General features: G+C 42.2%; 1 protein-coding gene and 1 long non-coding RNA gene across 11 annotated transcripts in view; both read right to left on the reverse strand.

Annotated features, from left to right (window-relative positions):
* Nucleotides 1–426: 426 nt before the first annotated feature.
* Nucleotides 427–3,747, reverse strand: LOC140899567 (uncharacterized). The gene is made up of 3 exons (XR_012155384.1): nt 3,578–3,747; nt 2,497–2,649; nt 427–495 (listed from the first exon to the last, which is right to left on the reverse strand). It is a non-coding gene; the product is annotated as an uncharacterized lncRNA (long non-coding RNA).
* Nucleotides 3,748–10,631: 6,884 nt separating this feature from the next.
* AUTS2 (activator of transcription and developmental regulator AUTS2) overlaps nt 10,632–24,523 on the reverse strand; it is a 990,679-nt gene continuing 976,787 nt past the window's right edge. For all 10 annotated transcript variants that reach the window (XM_073315293.1, XM_073315300.1, XM_073315295.1 and 7 more), the window contains 5 exons: nt 22,503–22,644; nt 21,848–21,925; nt 20,217–20,300; nt 18,726–18,948; nt 10,632–13,774 (listed from right to left, as the gene is read on the reverse strand). In XM_073315293.1, the coding sequence (XP_073171394.1) occupies nt 12,532–13,774; nt 18,726–18,948; nt 20,217–20,300; nt 21,848–21,925; nt 22,503–22,644 (1,770 nt within the window). In that variant the 3' untranslated portion in view covers nt 10,632–12,531. The remainder of the gene's footprint in view (nt 13,775–18,725; nt 18,949–20,216; nt 20,301–21,847; nt 21,926–22,502; nt 22,645–24,523) is intronic.

Consider the following 24,523-nt stretch of genomic DNA (forward strand, 5'->3'; position numbering starts at 1 on the left):
GACCATCTTAGCTAATAGCCACTGATGGGCACAGAGACCCAACTTGCCCAATGTCACCCACAGGCCAGTGGAACAGCCCAGAATCAAACCAATGTCTCCAGAGTCCCAGTCCAGTGCTTTATAATACTACCTTGCTGTTCTATATGACCCATCACCAGATCTCTAAGTGCTTTACACAGATTAATTTAACTGCAGCACCCCCATAAAGTAAACAAATAATATATCCATTTTACAAATACAAAGTTAGGCTACAGACCTAATTTAGCAAAGCACTTCACCTTTGGCATCTCTGTATATACATGAGACTGACCCAGTGGCTGCAATGGAAATAGAAGGGGTAAGAGCTTTACATTTCAAAACTTGAACCAAAAAATGGCCTATTTTCTAAAACAAAATAATTTTGTGGAAAATTTTCACTCTTGCAATTGTCCAGAAAAATCTTTCAACGCAGAAAAAAAATTCAGTTTGTGTTCCCTTTGCTTGCTCCCCCTTTTCCTGACAAAATGGGAAAGGAAAACAAAAACAAAAACTTTAATATGAACAATTTGGAATTGCACGTTAATAGAAAACTGCTTTATAAAAAAAACATACTTTTTTCCCCCCACCTGCTCTAAATGGGGCAACTTATGTGGTTGAAGCTATACCTGTGTTTAACTGTTGTGTTGTATCAGAAGCCTCAATAGATTGCACTGGGTCACACAATGAGTCTATGGCAAGACTGGAACAGAGATCTGACTCTCCGTCCTCTGCTTCAAACACTAGGCCATGCCTCCCCAGAAATGCATTGATGAAATTCTTAATAAAATATCACATAGAAGAAGGGATTTTCTGTTTGCCTTTTACTGACAAAACAAATGGCACTTGCGTGTCTTCTTTTCCTTTATTACTTCCAAGGAGATGGGTAACTGGAGATTTTAGCAGCTGGATTTAGCGTGTTCAGAAATGTTTCCAAGACACTTTTTAATATAGGCATATGTACATCCAATCCTAAACAAGTGATAGCACTTTGGTGAAGGTCTGTTCTACTCCAATCCCATGAAGGGCAGAAGTCAGAAGAATGGGATAACTCAGGCTTGCCTAGACAGGGCACAGATAACCAACCATATTTCTTACTGGGCCAGAGTGGTAGCATTTCACACCCATTTTGAATGGGGTTGAAAGACTACAACAGGTGCAAGTCAATAGAGGAGTTGGAATTGGCCCAAGATTCTGAGGAGGGGGCATGTTGCAAAAAGGTGTGTGAAGGTGCACAGCTGCCTGGGTTAAAAATTAAAAAAGAGCAAATGAATGTTTAAGATTCCAGATATTCCACTTCAAAACCAGTCACATAGACATGAGAAATGATTAGATGTGATCAGTGAAAAGAACAAAGTCTGAGTAGGCTGTGTTATACGCAGTACTGTAATTAGCAGTTTTGCCTACAAGTTTGGGAAGCAGACTCCCTCTACTGTCTGAACACTTCCTGCAGGACCCCGAGCACACTGTATATACTCTGGCCTGAAAACATAAAGCTCTGTACCAAGACATTTAAACTCACCCACATTGCCCTCTGCAGCACATCATCCAGTACTGCATGGGCAATAATTTCAATAAAAAGAAAAGGAGTACTTGTGGCACCTTAGAGACTAACCAATTTATTTGAGCATGAGCTTTCGTGAGCTACAGCTCACTTCACGAAAGCTCATGCTCAAATAAATGTGTTAGTCTCTAAGGTGCCACAAGTACTCCTTTTCTTTTTGCGAATACAGACTAACACGGCTGTTACTCTGAAACCAATAATTTCAATGAAAGCTTGGTCCTCTGATCTACCGGGCCAAGCAAAAATGATGTTCTCTTTTGAACCATAAAATGCCTATGCTTCATTGCAGCCTGGCTGGAAAAATAAACCATTTCTGTCAGCCCTTTCACAGGAAATACATGAAAACATAGTTTTATATATAAAACTACAAAAATATAGTTTTATATAAAAATATAGTTTTAGCATGGAAAAATTCACTGACACTCTCTTAGTTACAGGCCCGGTCCACACTTAAGACATATCAGCACAGTTCAGTTATTCGGCGTGGGAGGGGAGGGGGGAACAGCCTTGACCAACATATCTCTGCCAGCGTAGCCACAGTTATCCCAACAATAGAGCATTACAGTCAGCATAGCTAATGTCATTCAGGGTGCTCCTACATGGCAGGAGCACTCCTTGTGTTGGTGTATGCTGCCATTGGCTCTGTAACGCAGACACAGTTGCAGTCTCTTGCAGTTCAGAAATCCTCTGCACATGTCTGGGATAGCATAGTTATTTGAAATGGAAAGAAACCTAGTCACCCTTCTGAAACCTGCAAAAACATTCCCTCCAGCTTGGGGCATATAAGGGGACCCATCCCTTGAAACTTTGATCCTCAAGGACAAGTACATAATAACAACTGCAATGAGTTTGAAAGTGCTCAAGTTAAAGAACATGAAACCGCACCAACACCAGTGGCATCTAAACTTGCGCTATACCTTAGACCCCACGAAGCTCTCTCTCCAACGAAGGTTTTCGGTCATCAGGCATGAATTTGGGCTGTTGTGGAGTTGCACTAAAGCTGCATTTAACCCAGCTCCAGGTTTGTCATAGCTGAACAGGGAGCCTGCCGCTTCTTGTTGTATTCACGTCTATGGGAAAAAAACAAAAAATCATCCTGGAACACACAGCCAACAAAAAGGAGACACCCTGGACCCCAGTGAGGTCTGGGAGCAACAATATTAAACATCTTCTATTTTGTGCACACGTCTCGGACAGTACAATGAGACCCGATCCAAAGTGGAACACTACTGTAACTCAGATAATGATGATTTCATACAGTAGTCTAAAAAGACATGATCAAGGAGTCTTAGAAGGAGCACGGGAACACTATGGAAAGTGTGTGTGTACATATTATGAACACACAAATTTCTTCTTCCACAGTATTTTTGCTGAAGATACTCTTCAAAGAAACACAAGTAAATTAGTATGTCACTACCATAGTCAGTGGACCCCATTACAAAGCTCTAAGTGGTCTATAAGCAGCGAAAATATAGTTAAGTGGAATATGAGTCAGTTAAAACCACAAAAAGAACAGGAGGACTCGTGGCACCTTAGAGACTAACCAATTTATTTGAGCCGAAGCTTTTGTGAGCCACAGCTCACTTCATCGTATGCTGTAGCTCACGAAAGCTCATGCTCAGATAAATTGGTTAGTCTCTACGGTGCCACGAGCCCTCCTGTCCTTTTTGCGGATACAGACTAACACGGCTGCTACTCTGAAACCAGTTAAAACCAGAGTGATTCTAATAACGTTTCTCTGACAAGAAGATAACGGCCTCAGGAAGCAGCCTGAGCGCATCACAGGGGCAAGGGCACAAAGACACCAGGAGGGCGCGACAGTTGCCATGGAGGGCACCCAGTGATGTCGTCTGCAATAATGGCGGCGAAAGGGGATGCAGGGGGTAAGAGGCACATAAAGGAGGCGGAGTCCAAAGGTCTGAATTGGGTGCTCTGTCAAAGCAGAGTACTGGACCTCGTGACTTGGGGCTTCTCCTCCTGGCTCTGCCACCGACTTACCGTTGCCTTGGGTGCATCACTTCCCCTTTCTGAGTCTCCAGTGACCCAGCTGCGAAGCAGGGACGTTTCTGGTCAACTTCACACCAGCCGTAGCGAGGCTTAGCTTCATACAAACCACTTTTGAGGCCCTCTGGGTTAAAAGCAGCGGCACAGGTCCAGATGCACGTTTCTCACCGCTCGGGCACAAGAGAGCCGCCGTGGACTCAGCCTGCCGGTGCCCGGCGCTTCGGGGCGGGGCGCCGCGCCCGGTTATTTGTATTGGTTTGGCGCCATCTCGTGGCGAGACCACCACATGACACCAACACGGCTGGGAACGGCGCACCGCGTCCAGACGCCTCGTTTGCTAGAGATCGTGCTTAGGTCGCTGCTGACTTGCGGAGGAGCGGGAAGAGGCCCCGGCAACCCTCCTGCCTCTGCATTTACGAGTTTCATCGCACAGGAGGGGGCGCGGCAAACTGGCCACCTGGCTGCTCTCAGGCGTCTGCAAACGGGTCACACCCAGCTCGTGGGTCGAGCCAGCCGGCTTGCACGGCCCTGGCTGACACCCGGGCACGGCGCGCTTCGCGGGGAAGGGGCAACGCACCTGGCCGCCCGCTCCAAAGGAAGGGGCGAGGCGGGTTTGCCTGGCTGCTCGCCCAGGTTCCCATGAATGCCGCCCTCCTTGTAACACGCCCCTGGAGGGAAACAGGCCCCCTCTCCTCGCGGGGGCGGTGCATTGAGAGAACAAGGGGCAGGTTCCCCAGAAATTCACCCCCTGCAGCCGCTGGCTGGGGAGAGGCGGCACTTTGCCTTGGGGATTCCCCCCCGGGAGGGGGGAGCTGTGGGATAGTTTTCCCCGGGACATGAAAACAAACGCCAGCCCTTACCAGAGCAAGGTGGGTTTCAGGCACCCTCCTTCCGCCAAGGGAGCGGAGCTCTCCCGCCTGCGGCTGCCTCCTCCGCTTTGCTCCTCTGCCGGCTTCTGCTCCTCGCGTTCCCCGCTCAGCAATCTGCACCCAGCCCGACAGCTGCTGCTCATGCCTGGCCTGGCCCTCTGACCTGACCTCCCCCCCCCCAGACATGCTGGAGACACGCTTGGGGGAGAGAGAAAAACAAACAGCTAGAGCTGTTTCAAGGGACCACTATGTCCCTCATGGGGCAAAACCACCCCCCGTCTCCGCCCTCAGACCCTACAGAGCTGCCCCCCCCCCCAGGACACAATCTGCCAGGAGCCCAGTTTGGTCACCACCGGCCTGGTGACCCGTCCCATCCTCTCCGGTCTTGGCCCTTGACTATTGCTCCTGTCCCAGTGCCTTACTGAGGGAACTCAATCCCATTCCAGTGCATTCTTCTCCCAAAGCCCTCCGGGGACAGGCAGGAGCAATTTTACAAACTCAGGACAGCGCTGCTGCTTTCCTGAGGTGGGCCAACAAGATAGTCAAGGTCCGATGCAGGTGTACGTAGAGTGTTGATGTAGAAGGGCCAAATGCTCTGCTGGTGTAAAATGGGTACCTCCATTGCTGGCCGTGGAAGAGTAGCATAAGACAGTAGATATTTTGACCCCCTTTTTTCTTAATGTCCAAACCAGCTTAAACCACCTAGACTGTGATGGCCACATTTTAACCTTGGGCCAGCCCTCTCCAGAGCCCGGTGAGTGGATGCAAGAAGTAGAGGCTCTTAGGAGCTAGTAGCTGATGCTGTTGAGGCTTTGAGCAGCACAGATGTGCTGGGTCACGCTGTTTACGCTATTTGAATGGAGAGAGATGCCTTTCTATTTAACTTAATGCTACAGGCTGTTGATAGGTTGTAACAATCTATGCCTAGGGTGGAGCAAAGCAGCTTTCAAACTGGCTGAGCTGGCCAATGGATGAGTCTCTTTATTGGGGGAAAAAAGAAAAGGAGGACTTGTGGTGCCTTAGAGACTAACAAATTTATTTGAGCATAAGCTTTCGTGAGCTACAGCTCACTTCATCAGATGCATTCAGTGGAAAATGCTCAAATAAATGTGTTAGTCTCTAAGGTGCCACAAGTACTCCTTTTCTTTTTGCGAATACAGACTAACACAGCTGCTACTCTGAAACCTGTCTTTATTGGGGGAATTCCCTTCATCATGGCTCCTTCATCACTCCTTCCTGGTCCCTGCAATACAAGGAGGCATGGTGAGGTCACCCCTACTCTGGATGATCACTGGCTGCCACAGCAGCCTTAGGACTGCTCTGTTTTGTGCTGGGGGATGGGATGGTTCCTCCAGGAGCAGGGGAAGTATAACGTTAACTTACAGCCACATTCATCTCACCCCTACCTGGATTTGCACTGAATGTAGATAGCTCAGCCCCCATCCAGATGATATTTAAATCTCTGCTCAAGCTACCCTCTTGTGGTGTCTCTGAAGAATGACACCTGAATTTGAGAGAACAAAATAAATCCAACCATACTTGGGCATTCTGCTATACCAAACTCAAATAAAATATTACTTTCCGGGGGAGAGCAGCGCCTTAGCTCTGGGAATCTGCCTCAGGCAGGCTGAGGTACTTCAACCCAACCACTAGTATACTTTCCATTTCTATTGTATCATCCACCCAGGACACACAAAGCCCTTTTCAGGTATCAGTGAGTGACTCTGTCTGCTAGCGCTGCCCAGCCACTAATTTCTTATCCTTGGGCAAAATTAGCAACTGCTTTTACTCTCTAAAGCTCTGAACAACATAGGACCCGCCTTCCTACAGCAACAATCACTTCCTCCCTGCCATAGCAACTGGCAGAAGGGAGGCTCATATGGGAGCCTGATTGGCATCAAAGAAAGGGAACTTCTGGCCCGGTGTTTGCAGTGAATGACCTCAGCTTTAGAATCCATTGCCCACCACCACCGCCGAGCTATTCAATAGTGACGAGTGAGTCGACAAGGCTCAATTCTGGGTCCTCAACATGAGACACCGTGAAAGGGTCTAATACTCAGAAAGTGCTGAGCACTCACTCTCTGCAAACCAGGCCCCTTCAAGGTATCTCAGGTTGGACACACCCAAAATCACTAGCCATGGCTGAAAATTCAGGCCTTTAGTCTAAAATATCCTGTAGACTTGGCCTACCCAGGGTCAGATTTCTAAAAATATTTAGGTCCCTATAGTTACAGATTAAAGGTGCAGATTGGCATCTCACTAGATGCCTATCTGTAACTATAGGCACCTCAATACCTTTAGAAATCTGAATCCTAGGCTTTTAGGGCTTGATTCAACTCCCACTGAAGTCAAATAAAATCTCCCATTGACTTCAATGGGAGCTGGATCAGGGCTTCAAGGAAGAAAAAAGCCAGCTGAAAGCTGTTTGTGATGAGAGTAATATTTGATACCTGATATTTGAGTTTCCACTTAACTGTTGCTTAATTATTTTCTGGTCCTAGCGTGCAAAGCAGCTGCTGCCATCTTGCTTGTGATTGTATGTTAAATTTATGGCAAAGGTGCCTAGAGTATAGGATAGGCTTTTTTAAAAATAAATCTAAACAAACAGACCACTAGATTGTGACTTGGTTTGGAACACTCAGACATGTCGATAACTTACAAATCCATGCTGGGAACTATATTGTATCTGTCCTCCGTAAATTACTGACAGAATGATTACAAGCTCAAACAAGTAAATCATTTCTACTTCTCCAGTAAATGCTGCACTACGCTTAGCATCTACTGTATTATCCTCTTAAAAAAAGGAATGATCAGGCTGCCTGGAGTTCCATCACACTATTTCCAGAAGCAAATCTAGGCCCCCTTTAAGCTGTTTTAGTTCTGCTGGTAATTTTACATCACTGGAGCCCATTGTGTTTAAATAAATACAATGGACTCTTACAAGAAAACCATCTGTTAAAATGAAAGTAAAAGTCACTACAATCCAGAGAGAGAGAGAAAGAGAGAGCTGGGTGGGTGCATGGAGGGGAGACAGAATAGGGTGGGGGAGTGGGTTCTGAGTAGAAACTTAGAAGTCCTGATCTTCTACTGGGCTCTAACACTAACTCCTGTCTGTGGCTTAGGCTAATCACTTACCTCACCTTCCTGAGTCTGCTCATCTGTAAAATGGGGATAATGACACAGTAGAATCCCCATTACTTGAAGACTTTGGGTACCACCAAATATGATCATCAGAGCATGGAGAGGCACTATCAGGCAGTTAGAAAGGAGGGTTTGGGCAGCAAGGGGTTTATATAGTCCTATGTTCTGCAGTGTGTTGCTTAAGTGCCCATCACTACTGCTCCCAAGTGAGTGCATTTAATATAGATGCCTGACCTACTCTGCACTATGCAGAAGGGTTTATTCTCTCTGGCAGGCAACTATCTTACATTGTGCAGCAATCATTTTAATGTATCATATATGGCAAGGGATTGGGCTGGGATCAAATGCACAAGAAAACTGAGAAGCATATATATGAGTCGTGCGGAAAATGGAATGTGATTTAGATTGCACAGAGTCTCTCTCAGTGTGTGTGTGTAATGCCTACAATAGGGCCCCAATCTCCACTGGAGTCCCAGGTCCTGCCTAATTATTGTTATTTACATCACAGTAGCACATAGACATTCCATTCAAAATTATGGCTCCATAGTGCTAGATACATACTAAGAGAGGGATTATAAGCCCTTTAGGGTAGAATCTAAGTAGGCAGGACAGGACAACACATGGGAGAAAAGTATTAGCTGTATTTTACAGGTGGAGAATTGGGGCACAAAATGATTACACAAGTCACCTATTTTTTAAATAGAATACTACTAAAAATCTATTACCTTGTTCCGGCACCTCAAGCAGCATTCAGCACAGATAACCTGCATGTACAGAGAGATAGTTAGAGTCCACAGTCTTGCTCCCGCATGCTATGAAGATATATATTTATGTAACAAGACACATTCGTAGAGCGTGAAAACACTAGCAAAAATCTTACCAAACCTTCACTTGTCTTTCCTTGAGTCCAGTTTTCACTACCTCATCTGGATGGAGGCAATAAGGAATAAAAACCTACTGTAAATGGCTAGGGTCTTTGGAAAAAAAATCACCCAAAATTATAATTATTGCATATTAGTGGCTTTAAATGTGATGAGCTGTTAATCAGCAAAAAAGGCCAAGAGTAAATTACAGTATCAATAAAGTTTTGATAGTAGCAAACCAGACACCTAGTAATCAAAGACAATGAAGATAATTAGTAAAAAATTATGCGAGGAACAAGATAAACATTGCGTCAGGGACCAAATGCTATGACTGTTCTCAAAGAATCACTTCCTATACACGCTGCATTATCTGGCATTCCAGTTGGGTGGTGTGATGAAATCTGCAAAACAACAAACTGCTGGGAAGGAGAGAGGATTGACAAAGGAATCCAAGACAGTGTGTTGTGTGGGCATAGTAGTCCATTGACACAAGGATGTTATACACTTGGAGTGTTTCATGCTCTATGATACGATACCCTTTCGGTCCATATAATTTTCACAGCTATTTGTACTGGGCTTTGCATAAACCTTATTGCTTTAATGTTAGATAGTCCAAAAATAGGATTTAAGAGAATTGGGTCTTGAATGGAGAAACCCTGTTAAAATGATTAATTTGTCTACAGCAGCTGCTAACTTCTCCATTTCAGACTTTTATTTTAAAAACATGTTAAATCTCATTTAATCTCTTATATGTAAGGGCACATTCTTGTGTGTGCCACACCTGATAAGGACTGTCTACTGGCTTCAGTAGAAAGTGAGGATCATCAGCAGGAACATACTTTGCACCTCACATGACTGGGATCATAGTTTATACGATCAGTCAGGGATCAACTTTTCTTCCATTGAAATCATTGAGAAAGCTTCCATGACTCTTAGCAAAGCGCTCTCTGGGATATGTCTGGAAGAAAGACTCTACGTAAATGTAAAGTCATTAGGCATTGCTCGCTCTGAGATCCCTTCTCCATGGATTTGTGCACGTAGATGCTTCCATTTCCACAAGCTTCCTTCAGTAGTTTCCATTCTTCCTGATCCATCTAGGACTCTGGCTTCCTTCAGAAAGTCAGAATGATTTTTAATGACACACATGCAAAGACCAAGACCATCTCCTTACAAAGAGAAAAGGAAGCAATTTTGTTTCATTATGCAACAACTGTACATGCTGCTGAGAATATGCAGAGTTCACACAAAGTTGAATTTTAAATAAGTGATAGGGCCATCTTTTGCTCTTAGTTACACAGGTGAAAATCCAGCGTTACAGGCGTTAAACATCAGATTTAGATGAGTGTAACAGCAGAATTTGGACAACGTTTCACGGGAGGAAAGATCTACAGTACAAGAGTATAATTTGACGAGCAAAATGACTTGAACGTATGCTTGTATACACCAATTGTACACAGCAATTATGCTTACAAAGAGAGATGTGCTGTGTGTATTAGAGAGGAAGGACAGATGTATTAGATCTTGTTCAAGATGACAAATTTAAGTATCACAATTACTTCTGCCAAAAGTTACCTGGTTAAAGGCTTGCAAAGGGCTTCCAACAAATGCAGACTAAAAACCTGAAAGTCAGACATCAACAGGAGCTGACATTTCTAAGCAGAATGACAACAGTAAAGAGCAGTGCTAAGTGGGGCTGAACCATTTTTAAACCACAAAAAATATTCATGTATAGATTAAAAACCATCTCCTATGCACAAAATGTTGATTTTAATGGAGGGAAAACATTTAAGGCCATATCCTCAGCTGGTGTAAATCGGCAACACTTCAGTGACCTGAGTGGAACTGTGCCAGTTTACACAAGGGTTCCAATTCATCGAGGTACTTATGCACCTGCCTAACTTTGAGCACCTGATTAATGGCACCAGCTTCACTTAGAGTAAGGCAGGCATTCAAATACCTTGCACAATTGGGATTTCACCAAAGATCTGTCCTCCTCTTTCTTTCTCCCTCCTTATAGTACCAGGCTTATTTCTACAGCATGACCCATAGAGAGTTTCTTTTATATTTTTCTCATGGCTGCTTATTTCTTAGGAACAAAAGCCCAGTCTTGGGAAGAAATATGATTTCTTCCCTATAGCAATGATGGGGCACTCCACACAAAGAAGCACCTGGCAGTTTAGTTCACATTTTTTAATAACATGGCACAATTTACATTACACAAGTCTTCGCTGATGAGGAAACATGCTGAAGATTCAGAGCCGCTTCACTTTTCTTTTCACATAGGATCTAGAAAGGACTTTTATTACATACAGGATAAACAGCAAAAAGGTTTGTATATAACAATCTCTTTACAATACTGAAAGCTACCACTACGGTTCCAGTGTACATATTCTTCTGGGTTGGTTTTTTTTGTTTTTTTTTGTTTTGTTTTTGTTTTTTAAATTTTTTTCCCTTTTGTTCTTTAAAAAAAAAAACACCGCACAACATCTGGAGTTCACAAAATCTGAAGCTCACAACTAAACTTTCAGTTGACTACTAAAATAGATCTCTGATCATTAGAAACAACTGTCTGTCGTTAGACATTTTTTTCTTTTCTTTTTTTTTCTTTTTTTTTTTTTGCCAAAACAGGATAACAACTTCAGATAGCACTTTAATACACTAGAAGACCAATGGAACTAATTTTATTTCATACATATATTTTACAGTCCAGTAGACAAGATATTGTATTCTTTCTGATAAAGTCATATTGTCTCCAAATATTTAGACAAGAAACGTAATGCATTATAAAATAGTGTGTTATGAAAAGACAGAAATTTCAGAAGATTGGTGCATTTTTTTTAAAAGGGCCATTTCTCCTGTGATCAGGGAAAAACAAAGCTGACCTATTAGCTATTCACAGACTTTATTACCAACTGAAACACAATAAATTACATTATGAAATCTGCACTGGAGTTCAGACTAAACTACTGATCCACAGTGAAAATATATCCATCATTTTAGGAAAGTATTAGCTTTCTTGTAGGATTTGTTTCAGTGTAGCTAAATTCACTTAACCAAAAAAAAAAAAAAAAAAAGTGTGTGTACAGATAAAAATGACACACTGATCATAACAACAGACTCAAATAGCTATAACGAGATGTTTTTCCAAAAATAAACTTGACATGTTAAGTGACAAAAGTTCCAGGAAGTATCCCACATTTGATTGTTACTCTGTTTAACCCAGGTTAATAGGACTGAAAAACCATCCATCATATTAGACACTATGGTGTCAGTGATTATATTTTGCTAACCTGCACAAGGCCTAAGAAATGACATGTACTACAGTAACATTAGTATCTTGATGCCAGGGTTCATATGGAAAACTACACTTCTAATGGATTGTTTCATCATCAAAACAAGCAAGGAAAACAGATTTATATAATAGATGAGCTTGTTCAGGGAAAATATGACTTTAAGTAGGTTGTGTGTTGAAAGGCTCCTTTGAGTTATACAGGCTTTTGTGAAAAGCCTTAAAATTCATTGCATAGTTGAAGGGGTTTAGCTGTCTATAACAATATATGTAACACAGTATAAGCAAACTGTGTTGATCAATATTAAGTTTGCAAATAGCACAGTTTAAGAAGTATTAATGTTTTATGTGACTTAATTTTATCTATTTACATTTGTACAAAGTAAAGCTTTCATCTTACCCTTTTTGCATATATGAACCATTACCCCATGAAGCAATCTTTTTACACAAATATCTACAATTGTCTTCACTTCTGGTCTGAAAGAACTTTGTACGGTTGTTGTTGGTTTGTTTTTAACCAAATTATGATGATTGATGCCTTGTTCTTCAGTTCAAATTTTGAAACTTTTAAACTAGAAATAAAATAGAGTAGGAGACACAAGGAACGTATGGACTTGGCTAAAAGATCTGGAAAATTTCAACATGGCATATACAAAAAACCCATTTCAAAATCTTTGCGCTTGGGTCTATACATTTTGTACAGCGGAATCACATCCACAGTCTGCGTCAATGACTAGCAAGAAGCTCTTTATATCGTGTTCAGTATCTCCTTATTTTTTATTCTCTTTATCGAGCTTCAATGTCCTTAAGGGTGTGAGAAGGAGGCCTCTCTCTCATCTCTGTCGACAGAGGAGTAGTCCTTCTGGGAGACCCAGGCCGAGGTCCCAGAGTGGAAATAAGAGGAGGAGGGGCGCTGAGAGCTGCGGTGGGAGGAGTTTTATTGAGAATGCCATTCTGGTGTCCTGTCGGGGGACTGACTCTGGGATAGTGCATGCTGGGAAGTCCAGGTGTGATTAAACTTGGGTGAGGCAGATGACCATCCAAGGCGGCAGGGTGAACTGAGTGCAGGCGTGCATGTTCGTAGTCCTCTCTGAGCATATGTAACCGTTCCCTCTCATCCAAGTGGTTGCCCCTCTCATGCTCACGTCGAGGATCCATGGACAGAGAATGGTGGTGGTGGTGGTGGTGGTGATTGTAGTCATGAGGTTCCCTGTCCCTGAATGACCTATCGGCTTCATATAATCTTGGCGTGGAAAGACGATGAAGGGGATCGTTTCTTAGCAAAAAGTCTCTGCCCAGAGGGTCTCTCCGATGAATATCGAGCTCTCTGTAAGGATCTCTCAAGGGATCCCTCATCGGATCCCAGTGGAAAGACGGGTAGGGAAAACGTTCTCCACCTGGGATTGGGCTTATTCCCATAAAAGGTGTCATCATGCGAGTCCTGTCCAGGCCACTGATGCTGTTCATGGGGTGTATACCAGTTACACCTACAGTCATAGGCATAGACACTAAGGAACCTGGATGGACGTTGGCTGTAGATATTGGTGGTGGCTGGTCAGATGACCTATGAGTCTGAGGTCCCTCAGGTGGAACATCGTGGTCTTCCTTCCGTTCCTCCTTCACTTTGACTTCACTGCTTTTCTTCTGATTATCGTATGCAGTCTCAATCTTTCTCTCAGCCTCACGGTTGGAAGTACTACTAGGCCTGGTGCTCTCCACAACAGGGGGCCTAGCGTAGGGTGAAGGTACCCTGGACATTTGCTTAGACTCTTCCACTGCCCTGCTTTCATGGCCCAAGCCTTCTTTCTCTGACGAGTAGTTGTCCTTCACCTTGTGTTCTTCAACATTCATGTCTTTCCGAGATTCGGAGTGATCCCTCTCTCGTTCTTTGGGTTTCTCTTTCTCTCGAACCTCAGGATTGAGATGGCTCCTGATCTGCTCAGCTGAGCTGCGGTTATGTCCAAGGGAGTTCACTGGATGGATAGGTGCTGGCGAAGGATGACTGGAGTGTCTTTTCTCAATACTCTCCCTAGAGAGAGCAAAGTGTAAAGGTTAAGGATTTGAGAAACTCTGAAAATAAAACAAAGCACTGGGCTTCTGACTCCCTATTCACTGTTGTGCGGAAAGCTAGTAATGTGCTATTTTAATGCATTATTTCCTTTGGCAGAGGCATATGTGGCATTGCTAGAACACCCCTTCTCTACACTATGCTTGTTCTATTTATCTAGACCCGGGAGAAAGAAGGCCCCTAGAGCTGCTTTACAAACCATCTGACCAAATCCTCAGCACTCAAGTCAATGGAGCTATACCAACAGAGATCCTGGCCCCCTTTATCTGTATAAGTTTTAAACAGCAGCCTCAACAGTTTGTAAGAAGATAAGCAATGAATAAAAACAACTTAACTCTAGCCTCAAAAATAAGTGAAGAAATTAAATTTAAATGGCAGGAGTTATATGATTTTTACCTGACTCCTCCCAAATGTATTTTAATAGAAGTTGCGGGGTGGGGGCGGGGAGAAATGAAGAGACAGCATTTGTTTTGCATTGATTTATTGTTTAAAATCTCTACACCCTACATATCTAATTTCTTTATGTATATATTCTGCATCCTTCTTGCTTTACAATTTGCATTGAAGAGTTTGAAAACATAACAAAATATACCCTCCATAGTACTACTTGATGGAGGCTTTCAGCATCTCCCTTAATGTGCCAGCATCTCTCTATGGGTGAAACTGATCCCAGTCCAAGAGGTCAGAAGGGCCTAGCACTGAAACCCTCAAACTAGGCCTTAAGTGGGACATCAGTGGTCCATAAATCTTGAGCTGACTACCTGCACAGGGGTGAATTTCACCCTTTATGAACAGCTATGTCCCTCCTCAAGAAGATATCTCCCTAGACCCTGATAATCTTGCTAATAAGAGCCCTGCTTCTAGCCTGCCTTTTTAGGAAGACCATAGAGTTGCCATAATCTTTCCATCTTTCCTGGACCCATTTTATTTTAGATCTCTATATGGTACAGAAATAGCATTAGACAACGATCTCCTCCTGGTGACAGATGTCTATGCTGATCCCTTTAGAGCTACAGTATCAGCTGTCCTTTGAAACCAACAACAACAACAAGGTAGAGTAGACACCGGGGCAGTTTCTGGCAGTGATACACAGAGTAGCTTCATTATGTACTCTGTAAAAGGGGTTGTGTTGGGCCATCGGCCATGGGAATTCTCTCATGTAGGGTACTGCAGAATTCTCTTCTGTTAAATGTGTAGGTTAGGCTATTAGGAAGGACAACAAGGTAGCCTGAGCAGTGTCACCCTCCATCTCTAAGTCTCTGTTATCAGACCTGGGTGAGGCTGTCTCTCTGCTTTCTCAGTGTCTAGCCATGACTGGGACTTGCGAGAGGCTAGGTGGTTGAAGCTCAATCCAGAAAAGACAGGAAATGTGGCCTTGGAGGTTGGAGGACACATCCAGAGGAGATATTTAAGAGGTTATCTTCCCTGTCAATTGAGCAGTTTGGCTTGCCTTTTGTTAATAAGGCACCGTGTCTAGGGCTCCTGTGTATAGAATGTAGCTGCTTTCAAAAGGTCACTTAGCAGCAGCAATCAAGGGGATGATATCCTTTCATCTATGCGTAACCTCTTGGATACGGATCTCGCCACGGGCATTCATGCCTTTGCTACCTCCAGACTAGATTATTGCAACTTTAACTTCATAGGCACACATCGGAAGACTGCTCGGAAACTTCAGTTACAGCAAAATGGAACTGCTCAGCAATGTGTTTCTAACAGCGTGAATTTGATGCCCACACTGATTTACTACACCTTAAATGTTTGGGACCCTGGATACTTTAGAAACAGTCTCTCTCCTCATGTTCTGTACCAACAACTGAGATTAGCTGAGCCATACAAGCTGGATTTGAACATCTGGAGGCGGGGATTTTAATGAATGCCCCTCAACTTGCGGTCATGATTCCTTTGTTTCTCCAACAGAGCGTAAGTTTGTGGACTTCCATGGCACTCTGCAATGACGACCTATTAATATCAGCTTTTGCTTGGGAGAGTGATTTAGGGACTTCTTGGTATTTTTATTTTAAGGGGAACCTGCTGAGTTCTTTAGTTAATGCTAAATCAGTTTGCTTTGTAATTTATATATTTTCAATTGTGCTTGAAATAAATGCTTTCTGTAACCAACATGAATAAATATATTCAATTACCATACTTTTGGATGAATGAAATAACCATTTTCTCTGCTGATTCTGTCCTATTCAATTAAGCAACCAGCATATACTGATGAAATTATCTCAAGATGCACTAAGATTCTATCATTACACAATAACTCAGCTAAGTAAAATGTAGTCTAGTGGGTACAGCTGGAGACTGGGAGTCATTTAACCTCAGATCTACTTTCCGGTCTGTCACAGACTTGCTGTGTTAACTTGGCCTAGTTTCTGTGCCCCAGTTTCCAGTATATTGACCAGGCAACATTTGCTTTGGAATCCTCAAGTGAACATGCAAAGTATTGTTATTACTAAATATAACATGTAATGTCTGTTGCCAAACTGTATATTGCCAGGCACCTATTGAGACATCTCACTATGATTATTCTACTGCATTTATGTTGCTAAAAGAGTCAACAAGACTCATGATATTTTCTGCTCTGGGATTACAATCACCTGAATGTCATCTGCAAGAATGGAACTTGTTCTCTGGTGCCTTTTAGATTACCTATTGTTGCTGAGCACAAGGGTTCTCACCTTGTACTCACTAGCTATTGTTTTCTTTCTAAATGCTGTAATGCAATGGTGGATTTCTTGAAAAGAAAAGTGACACTGATACTAAAGGACAAAGAGTGTACTATATCAGAATATACCAATGTAAAATTGGAGCAATTTTTGGGTCTGACTGTGATTTACCTATGCTGGTTTCATATGAATGCAACTCCGTCAACTTCAGTGGAGTTACTTGTAATTTACACTGGTGTAAGTGAGATTAGAATCAGGCACTATCGCCTAATCAGGCTAACATAATTGCTGCATGAGGTTTGGTAATTATCTGCACATACCTAAATCCTGTAGAAAAGAAAGGATGGTCTTGTGATAAAGGCACTGTAGTGGAACTCAGGAAATAAGTCCCGGCTCTGTCATAGACTACTTGTGAGATTTGTGGAAATCAGTTTATTTCTCTGGACCTCCAGGTCTCAACTATAAAACGAGGCTAATACGTCCATACTCCACAGGGATGTTGCGAGGATAAATTAATTAACATTCTTGAAGTGAGCAGATAGTATGGTGGCCCCAGAAATATCTGGATAGCTAGTACGTTTCCAGACTGGATTTTCCAGCATCTTCAAGTACAGGTAATAGCATTACTATATTGCAAAACAAAGCTCTTGAAAAAAAATCACCTTTTTTTCTGTTTGATACATTATCATACTAGGTTAGAGAAATCAGTATTCTACTTCTATAAAGCTGACAACTGTAACTGTGCAGAAGTATGATGTATGAATGAAGCTTAATTTTTTCAGACTCTGAAATTAGGCTGATCGTTAAAAAGAAATATGCTTGGAACTATGACATGGAGTTCAGAGCGATGCAAAAGCAGCTGGCAAGAAATATATTTCTGAAAGGGATTGTCTTCAACAGAGACACACGTTGTAACAAAACAACAAAATACCAAATGAAATACTTATGTAGTTCTAAAATCTACCCACATCCACAGTAAGTAAAATTATTCACATGGCTAAGTGTCTGCAGGATTGACTCCCCAATTCCCTTTGAAGCATTAAAACTAGAGCTGAACAAAACAAGGCCATGCGATCACACAGAAAATGTTCCAAATGGAAAAATATAGTTGAAAAAATCTGTAGCTTGACTTACTTAAAAAGTTCTTAAAAATGTATTTTTAGAATATCAATGTGTTCATGTAACGTCCTTTAAAAAAGAGGTTACTCATGAGTATACTCGGTGGAGTAGCCAAAAAAACACATTTCCTAATATTCAAGAAAGAAAGAAAGTTAGCTATTACCTAGCAAAATAACGAATATACCATCTTAGCAGGAAAGCTGTTAAGCTACACTTGTTGAAAAAGCTGAAATCCGTTCTGCATGTTTTTCCAGCAGGATATGACGCTGGCTGACAAAATCTTATAATTTGGTTCTTAAATGTTAATAAGAATTGTGATTGATGTAACTATAATGGGAACATTTCTGAAAAAAAAAATTGACCCGTTTTAATTTTCATTAACCTTTTCCAACTTGGACAGGTTTACACTAGTGTCCGAGTCCACGTAAGGCACTGAATTAAAACCATGTTCTGAAATGTACAAAACCAATGCAAATATGTTTTTTTTTAAAAAAGGACTCAAGGAAATGTAATGTACTGTATGAAAACTAAGACTTACTATGTCAGTGAACCATGACATACCTGAGCATTTTCCAGTGTTACAATTGTTCATTTTAAATATTACAAATGGAAGATTAATACCTTTGAAAAATGTTGCTAATGCATGTAAGCCCAGATTTACAAAGATATATACACGCTGAAAGATGCAGATAGGTGCCTAGCGTGATTCAAAAAAGCACCTAAATCACATTGGCACTGGACACCTGTCTATATATTTAGGCCCCTAAATACCTTTGTAAATCTGCCCTGAAGGACAGGTAAGCTCTGTGGGTCTCAGTCTAGCCTCACTTTACACTGGCAAAGTTCTCCTGACTTCAGTCAAGTTACTTTTGATTAACCCAGGTGCAAATGAGAGGGGGATCAGCCTGTCTAGGCCTTCTAGGAAGCACCTGAACAAGAACTATGTCTTCTGTATTACTAGCCTAGTACCATCCACATTGACAGTGTTAGTTCTGCAGGGATTAAGTGCACAATTCGATCTGTGGAAGCTGTGTTTTAACCAGGGGCCAGGCTGGGAAGGGTTAAAAGCTGAACAGAGCCCCCACGCTTTGAACTAGACAATTCTTGGAAGCGTTCTTTCGTACCTTTCTTTGTCATCTTTACTAACAGATGAGTCTCGTTTATCTACATCTCTATCTCTGTCATGAGCTGCAGCAGATGAACTGCGCTCCAGCTCTCCTGGCTTCAGCCAGGGCGGAGGGGTCGGGAACGAAGGAGGAGTTCGGTGCAGTCGGTTCCAGGGTTCATGAGGGTTGCTAAAGCTCTGCATACTGGGGCCATCCTTGTGGCCGAACATTGAGTTGGGTGCTGAAATGGTGAAGTGGAAAACAAAAAGGTTTAAGAAAAAGGTATGCTTTAGTGAAGGTACTTACCAAAAAAACTTTTACAGCACTCAGAGTTAAAATGAATACATATTATTGGAGGCTGGAAAAGGAAAGGAGATTAACAGAGATTCATTAGAGGCTCTTATTCCTAACACTAGACAGGCAACTGACAGCTGTTTAACTGCAAAATGGAAATTCTGTATATAAGGGGAGAAAGGATCAGGCAAAATTGACATGTTTCTTATTCCAAACATATTGGAGGCATCAGGGAATGAAAATGATACCAATTCAAGATACGGGCTTGCTATATTCAGTCTGGGACCAGTGCAGAATACATGTTTAACATCCTATACCTTGCAAAACCTTCAGATTCGAAACACATACTGTATACTACTAAATTTGGAAAACAGCCATTCTCAGCTTTTCAAAAGTATACAAAGCATTCATTTCTACCATTGGCTGGTCATTAGTGAGCAGCTCTTAAAATCATGTCTTTCTGGTTACCATCCTGCTTATTTCATTTTCTCTACTTAAATTTCAACATGACTTTGGCAGTGAGTAGCTATGTCATAATTAGACATTAACATGCTGTTACTGTTTGAAAGCTAAGATCCTCAGCTTTCTAGACACATAAATTCACTAGAGCCTTCTAGCTCTAGTTTTTCAAGATGGGAATGATGAAAATAATGTCGGATTTGAAGGGGGGGAGAGAGGAAGCATGACAAAAGGAAGAAAGATGTGATTTTTAGGGACTGATCTTTTGTGATTGGCCAAAACTATGAAAGATTTAGGTGATTCAGTGCAAATAAGCACAGGACCAGTAAGCATTTTCAAGTTCAGTTTCTGGATAAGTAGTCAGAAAGAAAAAAATATTCCCATCTAAGGCTAGATAAAGCAGCACATATTAACTGTTTTTGACCATTACAATGGAACTCTTAGGAATTTCTCAAGTTAATTAAATTCATGGGTTCTAGATTACTTTTGTCTTTTAAACTACATAAGGTATTGTTACCAGTTGCTGGTATGTTTAACCTGAACTATGAAATACATAAAGAATAATAATTTGTTTCTGAGCACAAAATTGCATCCTCTAAAAAATAACGTCTGTTTCTGAAAATCAGGTCCTTTGTGACTGTGTGATCTATGTAACTAGTACAGACACAGCAGACAGTCACCTTCACTCAAAATTTTGAGTCACGCAATGAACAAAAATAATCAAAAGGCAAATTTCTAGAGAAAGAGGTTACTCACTAACTGTCGGGTTCCCAAGTCCCCCGAAGGCATTACCACCCACTGCAGCAAGACCGGTGAACGTAGCTGGTCTATTAAAAGGCTCTGAAATCAAATGGAAACAATTGAAAAACAGTGGCATGTTGGTAACTGCAATGAAGCATTAGTGAAATATCCAACTGTATTATGTTTGCATATAGTGAAGTCCACAACTATAATTAGCTGAACATGATCCAAAATATGGCAGTGTTTAGAGAAAAAAAAGAAATCTTTTTTCAATGCCAGCACAAAGGGATCATTTTATTAGAAAGTCTCTGCTTTAAAACAAAAGCAAGACTTCAAGAACACAGAGTCTTGGGGCCCCTGCGTTATTGGGAGTGGTTGCCAATGTGTTAAAGCTGAAAAAAACCTCCCTTTTTATTCCACTCCCATCCCATATCTATTCCACGTGCTCGCTCATGAAATGCTCCTGGCTAACAGGCATTGCTGGCACCATTGATCCTATAGAATACTTTTACGCCGTGTGCTGGTCACGTCTTCTAAACCACATTCAGGACCCAGCTAGGACAGAATGTCCACATTTACTATGCTATAGAATCATGAGATTGACCTGGGCATTTTCCAGTGCTGCGAGGTTTACTGTTAATGTTATATATGAAAAAGTAGTTTAGAGCCTTTGGAAAGCGTTGCAATCAGTCTTTTTATTTTATTTTTCTTTTTAAGTATCTAATGTGTGTAGGACACAGGTAAGCTTTGTGGGTCTGGCTCTCTTTTCACTTTACAGTGGGGGAAGTCTAGTGACTTCAGTGAAGTTACTTCTGTTTTACACTGGTACAAATGAGAGGCGAACCAGCCCCACTGTTTTCTAATGGGTAAGTTAAAGGATTCCTGGTGCAGAATGACAAACCGTTTCCATGAGTTCAGCGTGACATCTCTGTGACCCTCCCAAACCCTGCCCGTCCAGAAACGAAAGACTAATTTAAAGTCTCAAACTCTGATTCACAGGCGGTGGCATGTTGTATTATTGCAACACTCTATGTCGACACAGAATGTAGCTTTTCATTTAATGCCTTGAATTATTCCTTTTTTAAAACCATGGTTGCTGCTTTTCACCAATGCAGGCAATTACACTTCTTAGCATTATTTTAGCAAGAGAGTTTAAGTCTACTGTAGTCATGACTACAGTGAAGCTGAATCAGTATTGTCTGACTTCACTCAAAATTCCAGGTGGATGATTTCCAAGTGTTTTTTCTGATTTGCTGTTATTTGTACCTAGGGCTGCTGCATGGTAGAAAAGAGTCTACTGATTGATATTTTTATTTAGTTTTGTAAATTTTGAATAACTGGCAGGGCACGCAGAGTCTTTGTCTGGGCAGTTTTTAAGAAAGAAAGAAAGACAGAAAGAAATTATTTTTGAGAGGGGTAAAGCATGACAGCTGTTTAACAATACTCTGTGATCACTGGAGAACAGTTTAGAATAGGGAGTGAAATACAACGTAGCCAGTTGTCATTTCAGTGGGTATTTAGGAAGGCAGAATGTACCTGCCCACACTGGAATTTGGTGAGGACACAAACTATGCTTATACATTATTTCCCAGTTCTGTTCACAGTTAATTCTTTACTGAGAATCTGTAACTAGTTCTTGCACTTACCCAAGTGAGCAGCTGGGTTGAGAAAGTTGCTATGATGGGGTGGAGGACCAAAAGGGGTGCCAGCTGGATGAGCAGCACCTACCAAGCAAAGCCAAAGGAAACAATTTCCTGAATCAGTAAATGAACCACAGTGCTCTTGGCTATATTCACTGTTGTCTGTTATGAAATGACAGCACATGTACATGGCAGAGGTTACCTTAATCCCTGTATGCGGCCTGACTCACTCTCTTTTTCAGGTGTCCTCAACCTGGGGGTTGTGACCCTCAGGTAGAGGTCACAAACAGATGCCTCAGGTCACAGCCATCCTGTCCTTCCCATATTGCTAAATAAGGGGTCTCCGCTAGATTGAAGGGGGGGTGCAGAAAGTTGCAGTATGGAAAACGTTGAGAGACTCTGATCTGTCATATTTCTAATGCGCTATCTTCATGGCATGTAAGCTACATCTGTGTGGAAGTTTTCTTTCATTCAGAGTACGTCTGGCAGCTCATCAGGATCCTCGCTTTAAGTGTGGAAAATAACTACAAGATTCAATGGACCAATAATCATTAAGCTCATGAGAGCAAACCTGATTGGACGTTTCCTGTTAGCACCCATGGGATCGGCCATCCAACTAATATTCCATAAGAAGAAACATCTGAGCTTCTTGAGTACTCACCGGCTGCAGAGAAGAGAGTTGAAGGGCGGGCCAAGTCATGGGGGTGGTGGATGGCTCCGAAGAGGCTGGGACCTGGTGGTCTGCTCAGAAACTCAGGTTTCAGGCCAAAGTCCAGCTTGTGTGGATCAGACTGCATCTGTTTCTGAAATGGAAAATGGGATTCGAAACGAGACCTTCCTAAGAAGGAGCAGTAAAAGGCACCTTCAGAATCATATGGTTGCAGCGAAGTAGTAACACTGAAAATGGAAAGATGCCTTGCCAGGGAATGGTGTAACAGGGTGTCAGATACTGGGATCCTGAACAGAAATGCAGAGAGATTCTTGTGATTCTTCTAGATAATCACAAAAGGCGGAACAATCAAAGGGCGAGAACAAGAATCAATCTCAGGCTCAGGTTGATGTTTTCTTAGGGTACGTCTACATAGCAAAAAAATCCCCATGGCAGCAAGCTCGAGCCTGGGCTCTGTAACCCGGCAAGGGGAGAGGGTTTCAAAACCTGAGCTCCAGCCTGAATGTTTCACTGCTATTTTTAGTCCTGTAGCACAAGACCAAATCAGCTGACCCGGACTCTGAGACTTGCTGCCACAGGATATTTTTGCTGTGTAGACGTACCTTCAAAGGCCCCAATTCAGTGAAGCACTTAAGCGTGTGTTTGAATCCCACCCAAGGCAATGAGATTTAAGCAGCTCTTGCTTAACTGCTTGGGTGAATAAATTAGGCCTAACCGAATAATAAAAGCAAAACCCAGGGAAGGCGTTAGTTTGGACCATATTCTGTGCGTGTTTGTACAGGGTGTGGGCTGTGCTAAGAGCAGGGTGGAACTACCACCAGTTTACAAGTGTATCTTGTCAACATATGCTTTCACAATGACAGGAATCGTATACCAGTAATGTTAAGTTTGTAACTTAAACCTACAAAAGCCAGAAGTATCAAATTTAATGTTGAAACCTCCCCACTGCATAAACATCGGTCTTCGGCAGCGACCCCAGACTGCAAACACAGGCAGAACTGGTCAAGTTGGGGATTGCGGCTACATCTATACTACGAGCGAGGGGTGCAATTCCCATACTCCCGCACACATACTTGCACTACCTTGACACGAGCGAGGGAGCGTCTAAGTCGCTGTGGTCGGACACGTAATGGCGGGGAGGCACAGCTTAGCTGTGCTGTGTATAAACCCACCTGAAACCGGTGGGTACCTATTCGGCACAGTTAAGCTGTACATCAGCTGCCAGTCCCTGTGCTACTGCCTCTCCATTGTTATTTACACCCGTAGTAGCTCAAGGCGAGCTAGCAGGCGTATGCGTATAGGAGCAGCGAAATCACACCTCTAGCTCGTACCGTAGACATAGCCTGAAAGGAATCCAGTAAAGGATGGACCGAGTCTTAAAATCTAAAGAATGTTTGATTTCTGACTGTGTGTATCACAAATTCAAAGCAAGGCGTTGTATTCCATTTTCGTTATTTACGTGGTATTGGAATTTGCTGATTAATTGTGCAAGTCCAGCGGAGTGAATTTTAAGATGCAGAACACTGAACCAATAATCTTCACGGTAATGCCGGAGCATGTCACGGTTTATAAATCAGTATTTAATACCGTGCCAGCTCCGAGGACGGACTTTACAATGACATGAATATGCATATTTAAAAGTTATGACCAAGTTAATGTGCACGCCTCGTGGCTGCTTTTCAAGTGCTAGTAACTTGTCCAGGTAGATGTAAGAACAAAAAAAGGCTCATCCATGTTTGGATCTAATAGTCTGCAAAATATTAAAATGCAAATGACACCTGATTTAAGGGCAAGAAGTACAATTTTAGGGCTTGAATAATTAAAAAATAGTCAAGAGAAATACACACTTGTCAGCGGAGTCCCTGCATGCCAGATATTTAGCTTATAAACTTTTTTTTTCAGAACAATTAATTTATAAACCCCTGAAGATAATTGCTCATACTAGCAAAAGCTGGCAGGTATGTTAGTTGCAGCAGTATGAACAGTGTGGCTATAATAATGAAAAAAACCAC

Source organism: Lepidochelys kempii, chromosome 17, assembly GCF_965140265.1.
Source record: "Lepidochelys kempii isolate rLepKem1 chromosome 17, rLepKem1.hap2, whole genome shotgun sequence".
NCBI classification, from domain to species: Eukaryota; Metazoa; Chordata; order Testudines; family Cheloniidae; genus Lepidochelys; species Lepidochelys kempii.